The 18,076-nt window shown below is 39.0% G+C and overlaps 1 protein-coding gene across 7 annotated transcripts in view; it reads left to right on the plus strand.

Moving 5' to 3' along the window:
* LOC128689190 (eukaryotic translation initiation factor 4E transporter-like) overlaps positions 1–18,076 on the plus strand; it is a 317,681-nt gene that overhangs the window by 118,834 nt on the left and 180,771 nt on the right. For 6 of the 7 annotated variants that reach the window (XM_070087137.1, XM_070087142.1, XM_070087141.1 and 3 more), the window contains 2 exons: positions 7,979–8,117; positions 14,014–14,186. In XM_070087137.1, coding sequence (XP_069943238.1) covers positions 7,979–8,117; positions 14,014–14,186 — 312 coding nt within the window. The remainder of the gene's footprint in view (positions 1–7,978; positions 8,118–14,013; positions 14,187–18,076) is intronic. The other variant, XM_070087138.1, reaches the window with a different exon arrangement.

Below are 18,076 nucleotides of genomic sequence, written 5' to 3' on the forward strand. Positions count from 1 at the left end.
TTTACCCCCTTTCATTGTGCCCACTGCCCCACACATTTATCCCCCACTCACAACCGGTTCTTCACTCCTTGAAGATGTTATTCCTCCTTTCCCTAGACACAAAATCACAGCTTCCCTATCTTCAACATTTAACAATTCTTCAAAATATTTCCTTCATCTTCCCGATACCTCTAACCTCTAGGCTTTCTTAACTTATTAATCTCACTCCAAAACTTTCTTATATTCAACAAAATTTGTTGATAACATTTCACTCACTCTCTCATTTGCTCTTTTTTCATTGCTTCACCACTCTCTTAACCTTTCTTTTTCCCTCCATATACTCCTCCCTCCTTGCATCACTTCTACTTTGTAAAAACCTCTCATATGCTAACTTTATCTCTTACTACTCTCTTTACGTCATTCCACCAATCACTCTTTTTCCCTCCCGCACTCACTTTCCTGTAACCATAAAAAATAGTGTTAGATTGTTCTGCTGAGCACACTAACACTATATTCGTAAACTTACCCCATATATCTTCTACCCCTTTGCCTATACTCATAATAGCCCATCTGTCCTCCATCATTTGTTTATATCTTACCCTAACTGTCTCCTCCTTTAGTTTGTAAACCTTCACCTCTCTGTTACTTACGGTTTCCATTTTCCTTGTAACCCATCTACCTTTTACTCTTACTCTAGCTACAACTAAAAATTGATCTGATATATCTGTGGCCCCTCCATGAACATGTACATCCTGAAATCTACCCAACAGTCTTTTGTCTACCAATGCATAGTCCAACAAACTATTGTCATTATGCCCTATATCATATCCTGTATACTTATTTATCCTCTTTTTCTTAAAATGTGTGTTAACTATAACCAAACCCTTTTCTATACAAAGTTCAATCAAATGCTCCCCATTATCATTTACACCTGGCACCCTAAACTTACCTACCACACCCTCTCTAAATGCTTCTCCTACTTTAGCATTTAGGTCCCCTACCACAGTTACTCTCTCAGTTGGCTCAGAAATTCTTACACACTCGCTTAACGTCTCCCAAAATCTCTCTCTCTCTCTCTCGTCTACACTCCTCTCTTCTCCAGGTGCATACACTCTTAATATGACCCACTTTTCACATCCGACCTTCATTTTAAACCACATAATCATTGAATTTATATATTATTGCTACCCCTTCCATAGCTCTAACTCTCTTTGATACTCCTGACTTAATCCCATTTATTTCTCTCCCTGAAACTCCCCTACCCCCTTCAGTTTGGTTTTGCTTAGGGCTAGGACGTCCAACTTCTTTTCATTCATAACATTAGCAATCATTTCTTTGTTATCTGCGCTACATCTGCACACACATTCAGACATCCCAATTTTATAAAGTCTTTCTTTTCCTTGTTTTTAGTAGTTTTTACAGGAGAAGGGGTTACTAGCTCATTGCTCTCAGCATTTAGTCCCCTCCAACGACACGCATGGCTTACGGAGGAAGAATTCTGTTCCACTTTCCCATGGAGATAAGCAGAAATAAACAAGAACAAGAACTAGGAAGAAAATAGAAGAAAACCCAGAGGGGTTAGTATGTATATGCTTGTACTTGTATGTGTTGTGTGACCTAAGTGTAAGTAAAAGTAGTGAGACATACCTGCAACCTTGCATGTTTGAGACAAAAAGACACCAGCAATCCTACGATCATGCAAAACAATTACAGGCTTGTTTCACACTCATTTGGTAGGACGGTAGTACCTCTGAGTGGTTGCTGTTTACCAACCTACTGTCTTATTTCCCTGTAGTTTTTATAATCTCTCTTGTCCACCTTCCCTTTTCATACATTTATGAAACGAAAAGTCAAACCACTCCAACACTACTTTTATTGAAAGAATTAAAGGTAAGACAGAGAGCAGGATTGCAGATAAGCAAGGAAGCTTTAGATTGGGTAGTGGATGTGTAGATCAGGTGTTTACATTGAAACACACATAGGTCCGCCATCACAAATCCGGCAATCAGTTATTCGGTTCCTTCAGTTATTTGGCACTAATTTTTGGCTAGCATAATTTCAAATTTCCAGGGTTGCCACACCAACCTGCTGGCACTCTTTGGTGGTGCTAATTGCTGCATAAGTCATGCTAATTTCTTTTTCTCCATTTGTTATAACCTGCTTACTTTAGCCCTAGCCATGGTTCCAGTGAATAAAAGAAATGCTTCTCGTTGTGTAAAGCACCTACACAGTACATTGGCTTTGAAGCCACTGTCGGTTGCCATGAGCTCAGTCTTGTGATGCAGGAGAATATGCTTTATTATTACGCTAATGTCAACACTACAGCTTATTGTCTATCACAATTGATCTAATATGACATAATAAACAATATAAATAACATAAAACATGTTAACTACTCCAGAATGAATAATATTTGGCATAATACCGAGCAGTTCGACGGAGGTATGAAGAGGATATGGTATACAAATACCATTCTCCTATCCCTGTCTTGGGGGCTTATGTTAGAGAAAACGGAGTATAGCACAGGGCTAACTGTGATGTACACTCGTACTGCACCATAACTCTGAAAAAAAAAATTACTTTCTCTATATAGATTATCACACATAGTAGCATATGTGTAGAGAACCTAGGATAACCCAAAATTCAGACAATATGGCTTATTTCTAGTACCTGGCTTGGGTTAGCCATATATGATTTTTGGTAAAGATTTGATTCCCAGCCAGGGTAGAAACATTGGGTGTTTCTTTACACCTGTTGTCTATGTTCACCCATCAGTAAATGGGTACCTGGGTGTTAGCCGACTGGTGTGGGTGTTATCCTGGGACGCTGACCTAATTTCCTTGAAATACTCAGCATAACAAGCAGCTTTCTGTATAGTAGTATGTCACTGATGTCAGCTATGTCAGTATACCATGTACATGTACGTGTAGTAAATGAAGATTATTATTATTATTATTTCTCGATTGTTTGTTGAGTTATCTTATTGAAACTTGGGCAATGTATGATGGAAAGTTACTTCTTAACATACACCAAAAATGAAAAATCAGACAATAAATAGCGGAGCTCACTTCTCAGCCATTAGCGTTCGCTTAGCGGTATATTTCTGTATGGTTTTTATGGTTATATTCTCGTTTTTTTGGTCTCATTTGATAGAATGAAAGATATATTACAGAAATAGATATGATTTTGGTTGCTTTCATTTTGAAAAGTACCCCGAAATTGCGCTCACAGTAGCGAAAATGCTCTATTCTTTAGCGAAGCTCAAGAGTAAACAAATGACATCACTGTCCACTACCTGTCTGCCTGCCAGTCCAAATTCCAATACAGAGTCAAGAATGGGTTGACATTATTTATACAATTATTAAATTAATGCAGCAGTCTCCATAACAGTAAATCTTCTATTTTTTTGTGAATAAAAATTCCAAATGGAAAGCAAGAGTAACATAAGAGGGGCCTGGAACCATGAATAATGAACAGGGAAAATGTTATTTTAGTGCCGGGAATGTCAGCATTATTTATTCTGGACCCTATTTTGAAATTGGCATCTATTGAAATTTGTGTGAAATCGGAAAAATTGCCAATTTCTTACCACTATATTGGGTGGTTGAAATAAGTGAATGGGCGGTTTCTTGTACTCAGTTGACAGACTAGAAGTAAGTAAATAAGTAAGTTTATTCAGGTATACACAAATACAGTTACATAGATTATCATACATAGCAGTGCATGTATAGAGAACCTAGGATAACCCAAAAAAGTCAGACAAAGTGACTTACTTCCAGTACCTGGCTTGGGCTTGCTATATATGATTTTTGGTAAATATTTTTTTTCTCAGTTGTTTGTTGGGCTGTCTTATTGAAACTTGGGCAATGTATGATGGAAAGATGCTTCTTAACATACAACAAAAATAAAAAAAGACAATAAATGAGGGAGTTCACTTCTCAGCCACTAGCCGCCTCTTTGTGGTATATTTTCGCATGGTTTTTATGGTTGTATTCTCGTTTTTTTTTTTCTTATTTGATAGAATGGAAGATACATTACAGAAATAGACGTGATTTTGATTGCTTTCATGACAAAAAGTACCTTGAAATTGAGCTCAAATTAGTGGAAATGTTCAATTTTTGCCAATGTTCAATGAACTTTGTGTAAGTCAAGTTGGTTAATTTTATTAAGTGTATTCTAACCTAACCACTCTGTAATCTGCAAACTCAGTAATCCGGCACACTACAGGTCCCAATGATGCCGGATTTGTGATGGAGGACCTGTATGTGAACATTATTTATATAAAGGTAGGGAAGTTTACATTGCATATATGGATTTAGAAAAGGCATATGATAAGGTGGATAAGGAAAAAATGTGGCAGATGTTGCAAGTGTATGGAATAGGTAGCAAGCTACTAAATGCTGTAAAGAATTTTAATGAGGATATTGAGGCTCAGGTTAGGGTGTGTAGGAGAGAGGGAGATTACTTCCCAGTAAAAGTAGGTCTTAGACAGGGATGTGTAATGTCACCATGGTTGTTTAGCATATTTATAGATGGAGTTGTGAAAGAAGTAAATGCTTAGGTGTTGGGGAGAGGGGTGGATTAAGTTACTGGGAATCAAATAGAAAATGGGAGTTGACAGTTGCTTTTGTGCTTTTGGGCAATTCTAAAGAAAAGTTCCAAAGGTTAGTGGACGAGTTTGAGAGGGTGTGTAAAAGTAGAAAGTGAATATAGATTATGATAAGATGATGAGGATTTCAAATGATTTAGGTAAAGAAAAATTGGATAACACATTGGAGGGAGGGAGTATGGAAGAACTGAATGTTTTCAGATATTTGGGAGTTGACTTGTCAGCAGATGGATTTATGTAGGATGAAATTAACCATAGAATTGATGAAGGAAAAAAGGCGAGTGGTGCATTGAGGTATCTGTGGAGACAAGAAAAACGTTATCCATGGAGGCAAAGAAGGGAATGTGAGAGTGTGTAGTGGTACCAACACAATTATATGCATGTGAAGCATGGATTGTAGATGCTGTAGCAAGGAGAAGGCTGGAGGCAGTGGAAATGTTATGTCTAAGGGCAGTGTGTGGTGTAAATATTATGCAGAGAATTTGTAGTGTGGAAATTAGGAGGAGGTGTGTAATTACTAAAAGTATTAGTCATATGGCTGAAGAGAAGGTGTTGAGGTGGTTTGGTCATTTAGAGAGGATGGAACAAAGTAGAATGACTTCAAAAGTGTATAAATCTGTAGGGTAAGGAAGGTGGGATAGAAGTCTACCTAGGAAAGGTTGGAGGGAGCTGGTAAAGGTTTTGTAGGCAAAGGGCTTTTACTTCTAGAAAGTGCATGCATGAACATGTTAGATAAGACTGAATGGAGATGAATGGTTTTTGGGACCTTACGAGCTGTTAGAGTGTGAGTAGGGTAATATTTTGTGAAGGGATTCAGGAAAACTGGTTAGCTGGACTTTAGTCCTGGAGGTGGGAAATACAATGCCTGCACTTGAACCCTTTCAGTGTCCGTGCCATATATTTACGGGTTTACGTTGAGGGTTCAAACCGTAGATCTACGCCATGAGCTCAGCTCACTCTGATAAGCTGTGAGTGGTAAATTTGGGTCTAGATATGAGAGAATACATCTATATGGTATGTGTGTACCACATAAAACGAATGCTGCAGCACACAGTGCATGAGAGAAAAAACTGAGACCGGAATTTTCGATTAAAACAGCAACTTTGCAGTGTTTTTTCATGTTTTTTATAGTTGTATTTGCAATTTCATGGTCTCATTTGATAGAATGGAAGATATATTATGGAAATAGAGATGATTTTGATTGGTTTTCGTTCTGAAAATGTCTTGAAACTGAGCTCAAAGTAGCAGAAATGTTTGATTTTTGCCGATGTTCAAGAGTAAACAAATGACCTCACACATCTAATACATGCCAGCTGGTGGGTCTAATGTACGTTTACAAATGTGGTGATATTATTTATACAATTATTACCATGTTGCATAACAGTAAATCTTCTATTTTTTGGTTTGAATAAAAATTCATTATGTGAATAAAAAATCAAAATGGAATTCATTTGTAAAGCCTGAACATGTAACTAATGAACAGAGGAAATGTTAGTTTAGTGCCAGGAATGCCTGCATTGTTTATTCTGGACCCTATTTTGAAACTGGAATACTTGGAACTTTGTATTGGCCAAATTACCTCTATCCGATCACTTTATTTTGTAGTTGGAACAGTTGACTCGGTGATTTCTTGTGCTCAGTCGATAGAATTGAAGTAATACTCATGAAATAGCTAAAATTTTGGTCGACTGGAATAAGATAATTGGCCTAAAATGGGAATCAATGTCGGTAAAATTGCCGATGCATAAATATCACTGACACGTCAAAATTTGTGAGAGTATAATTTAATAAATTTTCCATCAAATTTTGTACTTTTTGTTTTATTACCTTCAGAAAAAGATTCTCTATCATTTCATAAGAAAAAATTAGAAAATTATTTTTTGAAAATTCTTGGACACTGGTGTGCACTTTGAAATTTGGCCTCTGGACCCAGAAAGGGTTAAGGAGGGGTTTGGGATATTGGCTGTTTTTAGTGGCATCTGATTTGTCATATCTGAGTACTTCTGCCATGACAGTGATTATGTATGAATGATGGTGAAAGTGTTTAACCCTTTGGGGGCCGACAGGTCCTCTCAGAGACTTGTTCTCAGGGTCGGCTAAATTTAAAAAAAAAAAAAAGAAAATTCTTTCTGATGAAAAGATAGAGAATCTTTTCCCGATCATAATGACACCAAAAATATGAAATTTGATGGGAAACTTACGGAATTATGCTCTCGCGAAGTTAGCGGTCTCAACGATGTTTACGCATCGGCGATTTTGCCCACTTTGAGCCCTATTTTCCGCCAATTCCAGTGTACTAGCCGACAAAAATCATAACTATTTCACTAGAACTCCATTTTTTCTATTGAATGAGTACAAGAAACCACTCATTTACCAATTTCAACTATCCAATAAAGTGGTCAGAATTTAGCAATTTTGCCAATTTCACACAAATTTCAAAAGATGCTAATTTCCGAATAGGGTTCAGAATAAACAAGAAAGACATTCCTGGCACTAAAATAACAAGTTCTCTGTTCGTTAGTCACATCCCCAGGCCCCTCTTATATTTCTTTGGCTTTCCACTTTGAATTTTTATTCTTACAAAAAAAAAAAATAAGATTTACCATTATGCAGACTACTGCATTTGTAGAAATGGTATTAATAATATCAGCGCACTTGTGAAAGAACATTAGACTTGCCAGTTGTGTATTGGACGCTTGGCATGATTTGTTTACTTTTGAACTTTGGTGAAAATCGAACATTTCTGCTACTTTGAGCTCAATTTCAAGGTACTTTTCATTGTAAAACCAGTCAAAATCATCTCAATTTCTGTAATATGTCTTTCATTCTATAAAATGAGACAAAGAAAACAACAATAAATACCATACGAAAATACAGTGCGAAGTCGCTGTTTTATTCCAAAAACACGGTCAGTTTTTTTTTCTCATTACGCACTGTGCTGCAGGATTTTTTTATACTGCACACACTGACCACATAGACCCATTCTTTCATATGTAGGCCTACCAGCTTTCTCTCACTAGATTTGAGGGTGCTAAAATTTATGCTTACTAGAATGTCAAAAACCCTGGGTCGTAAGATGTACTAGTATGTCCGAAACCCCCAAAGGGTTAATGATGAAAGTTTTTTCTTTTTGATTGTTTCTTTTTGGGTCCCTCTCCCTCAGTGGGAAATGGCTAATGTGTTTAAAAAATATATGCATATTAATATTTGATCATGTTGCTTAAGAGACATGGCAAGAAAACTCAGTGCTTTTGGCCCCAGGATTGAAAAACAGTATTAATATTTTGTGTGCTTTAATTTTTCATATTTCTCTTGTATTTGTCTTAAGTACTTTTAGTATATGATTTGATCTTTTTTTTTTTATATCAAAGCACTGTTTCTGATACTTAGCAGCAGCAGCAGCAGCTTGATCCTATTAAGCAGCTGATGGGAGGTCTTGGTCGCATGAGTGTTACTCCTTCACCACAACCTCAAGACCAAGTTCTGCGTGATGCTCTCTTACGTCCTGATGTGCAGAATCTGTTGCAGAGTAAGTTTATCAGAGACATTTTTTCATATAATGAGGTATAACATTGGCATATCTGCCCATTAGTAAATAAATTGTATTGCTCCTCTATAGGATAAAGTGCAGCATTTTTAAAATTCAGTTACATAAAATAAAGTGGGTAGATTGAGAGTTAATGTTGAAGTACCTGGGACAAATGGAATTAGGATGGATATTGCCATCAGGTGGGGATATGTTAAAACAGTTTACCTGGAGAGGGTTTCGGGGGGTCAAACACCCCCCCGGGCGGCCTGGTCTGAGACCAGGTCTCATGGTGGATCAGGGTCTAATCAACTGGCTGGTTGGTATATTTCTTCTGTATATTGGTGTAAGGAAGGAAGGTACCCAAGGATTGGTGGAGAGCACATATAGTTCTTTTGTATACATAATGGGAAATGGGGACAAGAAAGAATGTAGGAATTATAGGGAATAAGTCTGTTTAGTATACCAGGTATATATATGTATGTATATTTTTTATAACGACAACTGTCTCCCACTAAGGCAGTGACCTTAAGAAAAAAAAAAACTCTCACTTTCACCCAAACAAAATCACTGTCTTTGCAGATTTGCTTAGACATGACAGTTTAGATATCATTCCAAACAGCCAATATCCCAAACACTTCCTTTAACCCTTTGACTGTTTCAGGGCCCTCTCTGAAACTGTCATTCTATGTCGCCAAATATTCGAAAAAAAAAAAAATTATTTTTTCTTATGAAAATGTTAGGAATATTTTTACTAGTGTTTTAAGCCTAAAAAAAATTTTTTGCCATCAGTACTTACCGAGATATAGAGCCGCAAAGTTTGCAGAAATTGACATGCGTACGGCAACAGCGGCGACTGCCGCCCACCCGGTATTCTTTTATTTACTCTAATTCAAAGGTTTCTTGCATTTTTCAATATTTTTCTTTTCCAGGTAACTTATGTGGCCTGTGAGACCAATGTAAGGTGCATTGTTCAAATATACACTCATTATTTACAACACAATAACAGAACAAACTTTATCACTATTAGTTTGTGTATACACTTTGTTTACACAAACAAACAATACAAAACAATGTTTATTACTATTGTTCCATAATATATATACATATGTACAGTCACTAACCACGTTCCTAGAACTGCTGCAGCTTGTGGAACTCTTTGAAACATGGGTATATGCAGAGGGGCACTTCACACTCCTCACACATAAAACGAGTGTCTCTGCGTGTTTGTGGGCGTTTTGTGGTATGCATACATACATAACACCTCTTCTGAGCATTTTTCTTGGCAGTAGTAGGAGGCAGTTGTATGGGGTAGTGATCACCAGGCCTCATACGAGATGACGACGTCTGTGGGCGCTGGTCTATTGCAGGAGTTGCTCCTTTGTACTTTGCAATTATTTGTCTGATTACTGACAGGCAAAATTCACCATATTTTGGTGTTTTGTTGGTCTTCAACTTGTATATGTTATAAGCATTTAGCATAGAGATATCAACAAGATGGAAAAAAAGTTTGATATACCACTTATAACTCTTGCGTACACAGTCTGCAAACCCAATCTGCATGTCACATTTGTCCACTAAGCGCATATTGAGGTTGTAGTCCATGACAGCTGCAGGCTTTAGAATGGGTTCATTGGTCTCTCTGTTGTCCCTGCCACTGGGTACCATTTCGTTTGTGTGAACTGATGTCAACAATGTGACATCACGTTTGTCATGCCACCGAAATGCCATGATGTCATTGGCAGCAAAGGCTTGCACCTCACCTCTGCGAGTGCCAGCGTCGAACCTTGGCATATGTTTGCGATTACCACGCACTGTGCCACACACGTCTGTCAAGTTCACTCGCAAGAAATCACTGAGTAAGGGGCTTGTGTACCAGTTATCAGTAAATAACATATGCCCCTTACCAAGATATGGTTCCATCATTGTTCGAACCACATCACCAGAGATACCCAATAACTTCATGGTATCTCTCAAAGTATTACTGCCAGTGTACACAATAATATCTAAAACAAGACCACTTCTGCAATCACACAGTACAAATAGCTTTATACCAAAGCGTTTCCTCTTGCTTGGTATATATTGCTTGAATGAGAGTCTTCCTTTGAATAAAATCAAGGACTCATCAATAACAAGCTTCCTGAAGGGATAAAAATACATGCAGCACTTTTGTTTCAGGTACATAAACACATTTCTTATCTTATATAACCTGTCGCTTCTGTCAGGCCTGGTTTTGTCTGAAAAGTGTAACATACGCAACAGTATCAGGAAACGATTGACACCTATAATGTCACTAAAACCTGGAGTTGAAATCAGGCGATCTGTTGTCCAGTATGTGGTGACAGTGTGCTTATACACATGTGGCATAAGCATTATTGTGGCAAAAAACAGGTACATCTCTGCCACAGTTGTCTCCTTCCACTTGTGTAGCCGTGATTTTGGTGAGAGAATTGTATTTGCCATGGTGTAATCACAGTATGTATTTGTTTCCCTGACAATGATGTCCATCAGGGGTTCATCGAAAAATAACTCAAAGCAGTCCAGTTCACTGGCATTGTTCCCAAGTGGACAAGATGGCTTTATTCCACTTTGTGTTTCATCAAAGTCATGGGGACTGGGAACAAACTCGTCACCGTCCTGCCAATCCCAGATGCGGTCAGCTGGTGGGGTCTGGATATTGTACCGTGGTTGTGGCTGTGCAGGTTGTGGTGGTGCAGGTTGTGGCAGTGTGGGGTAGGGTGAGGCTGGTTGTTCTGCTGAGTCAGCCACGTGGCTAGTAGCGTGGCCCGGTGATGGTGCCACATGGGCCGTGCCACCCTCACTATCACCACCACTGCCTCCTCCCTCACTGTCACCATTCATACCCATCGTTACAATATCGTCATCTTCACTATCAGGTCGTGGTGTTGGGCCACGGGATGTGCTCCCAGAGTTTCTCCTTCCCCTTGGAACAACATATGAAACACTACCAGACCGCATGCTACGTCGTACATACTGGCGCTTCACTGGGGAATATTCACTCTCACTGTCACTAGAACTGCTTTCAATGACCTTGAAATCACTATCACTATCACTGCTATCATGAGGGTGTTGTACACGACCAAATAGTTTCCTCTTTCGTCCTGGTACAGGCGAACGTGAACGTGAACAAGCCGGCACAGCACCAGAGGTCGAAGGTTGTGGGTCATCTGGGTTTTCGTCACTATTTACGTTATCCTGGGCACTTTTTTCGGTAACACTCACTTGAAAACCCTTGAATTCACTGTCACTGACACTTTCATCGCTGTTAGAGCTATCACTTGGGAACAAAAGACCTCCAATCCGCCGAGGAGTGAGGAACTTCTTACCGAGAGGCATGGTGAAAATGGACTGACAACATGGCGTTCCCACAATGCACCGCTAGGTCCCAGATTTTTTTCACAGGGTGCACACCGACCACTGAGACCCATTCTCTCCCGTGTAGGCCTACCAGGCCTTTGGCGCTCGATTTGAAGCCGCTAGAATTTGTGCGTATAAATATGTCAGAAACATTGGCTCGTAAGACGTATTTATACGTCGGAAACAGTCAAAGGGTTAAAGTGCAAGCAGTGTACGTCCCACCTCCAAGACTCAAAGTCCGGCTAACTGGTTTCCCTGAATCCCTTCACAAAATATTACCCTGCTAACACTCCAACAGCTTGTCAGGTCCCAAAAACCATTTGTCGTCATTCACTCCTATCTAGTTTTGGAGTGGTTGGTGCTTTTGTTCAATAAATATATGAAAGAGGGGAAGGTACCTAAGGATTGGCAGAGAGCTTGTATAGTTCCTTTATAAAACAGGTAAGGGGGGGCAGAAGAGGCTAAAAATTATAGGATCGTTTATGGTAGGGTTATTATTGAAAGAATTAAAGGTAGGACAGAGAGCAGGATTGCAGATGAACAAGGAGGGTTTAGAATGGGTAGGGGATGTGTAGATCAGGTGTTTACATTGGAGCATGTAAGTGAACAGTGTTTAGATAAGATGATGGTAGGAAAATTTTCATTGCATTTATGGATTTAGAAAAGGCATATAGTATACAATAGGGTGGATAAGGGAGCAGTGTGGCAGATGTTTCAAGTATATGGAATAAGTAGTCGGTTAACTAAATGCTGTAAAGAGGTTTTATGAGGATAGTGAGGCTCAGGTTAGCATGTATAGGAGAGAGAGAGAGTTCTTTCCAGTAAAAGTAGGCCTTAGGTAGGCAGGGTGGCCTGAAAAAAGAAAAACTTTCATCATTCACTCCATTATTGTCTTGCCAGAGGCATGCCTACACTACAGTAATAAAACTGCAACATTAGCACCTCTCCTTCAGAGTGCAGACACTGTACTTCCCATCTCCAGGACTCGAGTCCGGCCTGCCAGTTTCCCTGAATCCCTTCATAAATGTTACCTTGCTTACACTCCAACAGCACGTCAAGTCCTAAAAACCATTTGTCTCCATTCGCTCCAGTCTAACACGCTCACGCACTCTTGCTGGAAGTCCAAGCCCCTCACACACACAACCTCCTTTACCCCCTCCCTCGAGGCTTTCCTAGGCCGACCTCTATCCTGCCTTCCCTCCACTACAGATTTGTATACTGTTGAAGTCATTCTATTTCTGACATATTTATAGATGGAGTTGTAAAAGAAGTAAATGCTAAGGTATTCGGGAAAGGGGTGGGATTAAATTATGGGGAATCACATACAAAATGGGAGTTGACAGTTACTTTTTGCTGATGATACTGTGCATTTAGGAGATTCTAAAGAGAAGTTGCAAAAGGTTAGTCGACAAGTTTGGGAGGGTGTGTAAAGGAAGGAAATTGAAAGTGAACATGGATAAGAGTAAGGTGATGAGGATGTGACATGAGTTAGATAAATAAAAAATGGATATCAGATTGGAGGGAGTATAGAAGATATTTGGGAGTAGACTTGTCAGCAGATGGGTTTATGAAGGACAAGGTTAACCATAGAATCGATGAAGAAAAAAAGGTGTGTGGTACATTGAGGTATTTGTGGACAAAAAATGTTACCCTTGGAAGAAAAGAAGGGAATGTATGAGAGTATAGTGATACCAACACACTTATATGGGTGTGAAGCATGGGTTGTAATTGCTGCAGCAAGGAGAAGGCTGGAGGCAGTGGAGATGTCATGTCTGAGAGCAATGTGTGGCGCAAATATTATGCAGAGACTTTGTAGTGTGGAAATTAGGAATAGGTGGTGTTGAGTTACTATTATTCAGAGGGCTGAAGAGGGATTATTGAGGTGGTTTGGTCATTTAGAGAGGAAGCAAAATAGGAAGACTTGGAGGGCGTATAAATCTGTAATAGAGGGTTAGGGGTCGTCCTAGGAAAAGGATGGAGGGAGGGGGTAAAACAGGTTTTGTGTGCAATTGGTTTGGACATGCAGCAGGCATGTGAGAGCATGTTAGGTGGGAGTGAATGGAGATGAATAATTTTTGGGACCTGACGAGATGTTGGAGTGTGAGCAGGGTAATATTTTGTGAAGGGATTCAGGGAAACCATTTAGCAGGACTTGAGTTTGGAGGTGGGAAGTACAGTGCCTACACTTTAAACGAGTGGTTTGGATATTGGCTGTTTGGAGTGACATCTAAACTGTCATATCTGAGCGCCTCTGCAGAGATAGTGATTGTGTGAATGATGGTGAAAGTGTTTGTTTTTTGGATCACCGGCCCCAGTGGGAGATGGCTGTTGTGCTTATAGAAAAAAATTTAGATTCCAGTTATTTATACATGTGGTTGTCAATGGTGATGAAATATGACTTATTGCATTAAGTAAATGTTTCATAACAAAGTTTTAGATGATGATTTTTTTTTTTTTACAAGTAAATAGGAATGTTATTAATGTGAAATGTACAAAGTATATACTTTGTTTGTTTACTCAGGGGTAGCTAGTGGTCATGTTACAGCTGGCCAGTTGCTAAACCAACTTAAGAGTGGGACAGTCACCCCTACTCAACGAGATGCAATTTCTACAGTCCTGAAATTTCTTAAGGGACAGCATTCACAACCTCTCATTCCACACCGCACGACCCTCACTCCTTCTCCAACTCCTCAGGTAAGCTGCCTTCATGTGGTACTTTTAACAGTGATGAAGCACAGTAAAAGCTGCTGTTTACTTAGTTTCATAAACAACCTTAGGGTGTTTTGAAAATAGGTTGGACAAATATATTAGTAAGAAAGATTTGATTTGAGATGGATGTCTTTCACATGAATTGGTAAGCCTACTGCAGTGCTCCTTCATTCTTAAGTTCTTATATACTTTTTTGGTATTTTGATTATTCTTGCTTATTTATTTGGTAGTATTCACTTATAAGACGGGGTATAACTGAGCAAATTTAACCCTTAAACTGTCCAAACAGATCTACATTCACATGCGTAGTGCTCCAAAAGTAGGTCTATGTTTTTTACATATTTTCAGATATAACAAAGAAAAAAGTATATAAGTTTTTTACATGTTTTCAAATGTAAAAAAAAAAAGTCTACATTTTTTTTACATACTACTTTCAAATGTTGAAAAAATGTAGATCTACGTTTGGACAGTTTAAGGGTTAAAAAAAAAAAAACAATTTTTTTTTTCAACAAGTCGGCTGTCTCCCACCAAGGCAGGGCACTGTCAAGAAATTTTAATGAAAATAAGAAAAAAACAAAAAGCAAAAGATTGTACAGCCTCTCCTCACTTAGCAACATAATCGTAACTGATGCCTCGGACTTATAACGGGCTCTCTGACCAGTATTTATACCAAAATAATGTATATTATAGCTGATTTCCTCTATTCTGTTTCTTTAATAACAAAGAAAGGGCACAGTACCGTGACTGGAACAATACACACACAATCCAACACCATCGGCAATTGCTGAGGAATTCACAGATCAGTTAAGTAAGATAGATAGCTATCTGGATAGGCTAGAAAGTCCTACACCAAATATTTTACTCCTTGGAGATTTTAATATCCCTCATGTAAAATGGAAGATGGCATAACGTAATGTTATACCAGAAATATCCCCGGGCAGCACCCTGGCTCAACAGGTACATACCAGGGAAATAATGAAGTTTTGTGAAAAGTACTCTTTAAACCAACAGGTAATTGATTCCACTAGAAATGAAAATACCCTGGATTTGATATTAACAAACAACGAGGAACTGATCAGAGACATAACATTTTCCAAAACTATTTACTCTGATCATAACATCATAGAGGTTCAAACTAGTACAGTGGACCCCCGGTTCACAATATTAATCTGTTCCTGAGAGCTCATCGTAAACCAAAATTATGGGAAAGCGAATCAATTTTCCCCATAAGAAATAATGGAAATCAAATTAATCCGTGCAAGACACCCAAAAGTATGAAAAAAAACTTTTACCACATGAAATATAAAGTTTAATGCAATAGAATAATTACAACAACAACAATAGCAATAGAATAATAACAATAGAATAATTGACACTTACCTTTAGTGAAGATCTGGTGATGATTGATGGGATGGGAGGAGGGGAGAGTGTTGAACCTATTGTTTAGAAGGGGAATCCCCCTCCATTAGGACTTAAGGTAGCAAGTCTTAATGAGTAATGTAGGTCCTGCTTGGCAATTTCTTCCAAAACAGGCCTGTTTCGTCACAATTAAACACTTGTTCAGGTTTCAATCCTTCAGCCTCTATGTACTCCTTGAATTTATGCAGCTGGAACTGATGGGATCATGACAGAAATGTTAAAAGCAGGGGGAGATATAGTGTTGGAGTGGTTGGTACTTTTGTTTAATAAATGTATGAAAGAGGGGAAGGTACCTACGGATTGGCGGAGAGCATGTATAGTCCCTTTATATAAAGGGAAAGGGGACAAAAGAGACTGTAAAAATTATAGAGGAATAAGTTTACTGAGTATACCAGGAAAAGTGTACGGTAGGGTTATAATTGAAAGAATTAGAGGTAAGACAGAATGTAGGATTGTGGATGAGCAAGGAGGTTTGAGAGTGGGTAGGGGATGTGTAGATCAAGTGTTTACATTGAAGCATATATGTGAACAGTATTTAGATAAAGGTAGGGAAGTTTTTATTGCATTTATGGATTTAGAAAAGGCATATGATAGAGTGGATAGAGGAGCAATGTGGCAGATGTTGCAAGTATATGGAATAGGTGGTAAGTTATTAAATGCTGTAAAGAGTTTTTATGAGGATAGTGAGGCTCAGGTTAGGGTGTGTAGAAGAGAGGAAGACTACTTCGCGGTAAAAGTAGGTCTTAGACAGGGATGTGTAATGTCACCATGGTTGTTTAATATATTTATAGATGGGGTTGTAAAGGAAGTAAATGCTAGGGTGTTCGGGAGAGGGGTGGGATTAAATTTTGGGGAATCAAATTCAAAATGGGAATTACACAGTTACTTTTTGCTGATGATACTGTGCTTATGGGAGATTCTAAAGAAAAATTGCAAAGGTTAGTGGATGAGTTTGGGAATGTGTGTAAAGGTAGAAAGTTGAAAGTGAACATAGAAAAGAGTAAGGTGATGAGGGTGCCAAATGATTTAGATAAAGAAAAATTGGATATCAAATTGGGGAGGAGGAGTATGGAAGAAGTGAATGTTTTCAGATACTTGGGAGTTGACGTGTCGGCGGATGGATTTATGAAGGATGAGGTTAATCATAGAATTGATGAGGGAAAAAAGGTGAGTGGTGCGTTGAGGTATATGTGGAGTCAAAAAACGTTATCTATGGAGGCAAAGAAGGGAATGTATGAAAGTATAGTAGTACCAACACTCTTATATGGGTGTGAAGCTTGGGTGGTAAATGCAGCAGCGAGGAGACAGTTGGAGGCAGTGGAGATGTCCTGTCTAAGGGCGATGTGTGGTGTAAATATTATGCAGAAAATTCGGAGTGTGGAAATTAGGAAAAGGTGTGGAGCTAATAAAAGTATTAGTCAGAGGGCAGAAGAGGGGTTGTTGAGGTGGTTTGGTCATTTAGAGAGAATGGATCAAAGTAGAATGACATGGAAAGCATATAAATCTATAGGGGAAGGAAGGCGGGGTAGGGGTCGTCCTCGAAAGGGTTGGAGAGAGGGGGTAAAGGAGGTTTTGTGGGCAAGGGGCTTGGACTTCCAGCAAGTGTGAGTGAGCGTGTTAGATAGGAGTGAATGGAGACGAATGGTACTTGGGACCTGACGATCTGTTGGAGTGTGAGCAGGGTAATATTTAGTGAAGGGATTCAGGGAAACCGGTTATTTTCATATAGTCGGACATGAGTCCTGGAAATGGGAAGTACAATGCCTGCACTTTAAAGGAGGGGTTTTGGAATATTGGCAGTTTGGAGGGATATGTTGTGTATCTTTATATGTGTATGCTTCTAAACTGTTGTATTCTGAGCACCTCTGCAAAAACAGTGATAATGTGCGAGTGTGGTGAAAGTGTTGAATGATGATGAAAGTATTTTCTTTTTGGGGATTTTCTTTCTTTTTTGGGTCACCCTGCCTCGGTGGGAGACGGCCAACTTGTTGGGAAAAAAAAAAAATTCAGCTGCTTTGTGGTCTGAACTGGCAGCCTCACCATGCCTAATCACACTATGTATGCCACTACGATTCTTAAATCTTTCAAACCAACCTTTGCTGGCCTTAAATTCACTCACAACACTACTAGTTGCAGGCAATTTCTTCACCAAATCGTCATGCAACTGTCTAGCCTTTTCACAAATGATCGCTTGTGAGTTTTTTATCTCCTGCTATCTGTTTTTCATTTATCCACACCAATAACAGTCCCTCAACATTTTCTAACACTTGCGGTCGCTGTTTCGTAATCACAGTTGCACCTTTTGCAAGAACAGCTTACTTGATTGGCATTTTCCTGCTCACTATAGTAGAGATGGTTGATTGGGGTTTACTATACAACCTGACCAGCTCCGACAAACGCACTCCACTTTCGTACTTTGCAATTATCTCTTCCTTCATTTCAATAGTCATTAGCAC

This window comes from Cherax quadricarinatus, chromosome 21, assembly GCF_038502225.1.
Source record: "Cherax quadricarinatus isolate ZL_2023a chromosome 21, ASM3850222v1, whole genome shotgun sequence".
Classification (NCBI taxonomy): domain Eukaryota; kingdom Metazoa; phylum Arthropoda; class Malacostraca; order Decapoda; family Parastacidae; genus Cherax; species Cherax quadricarinatus.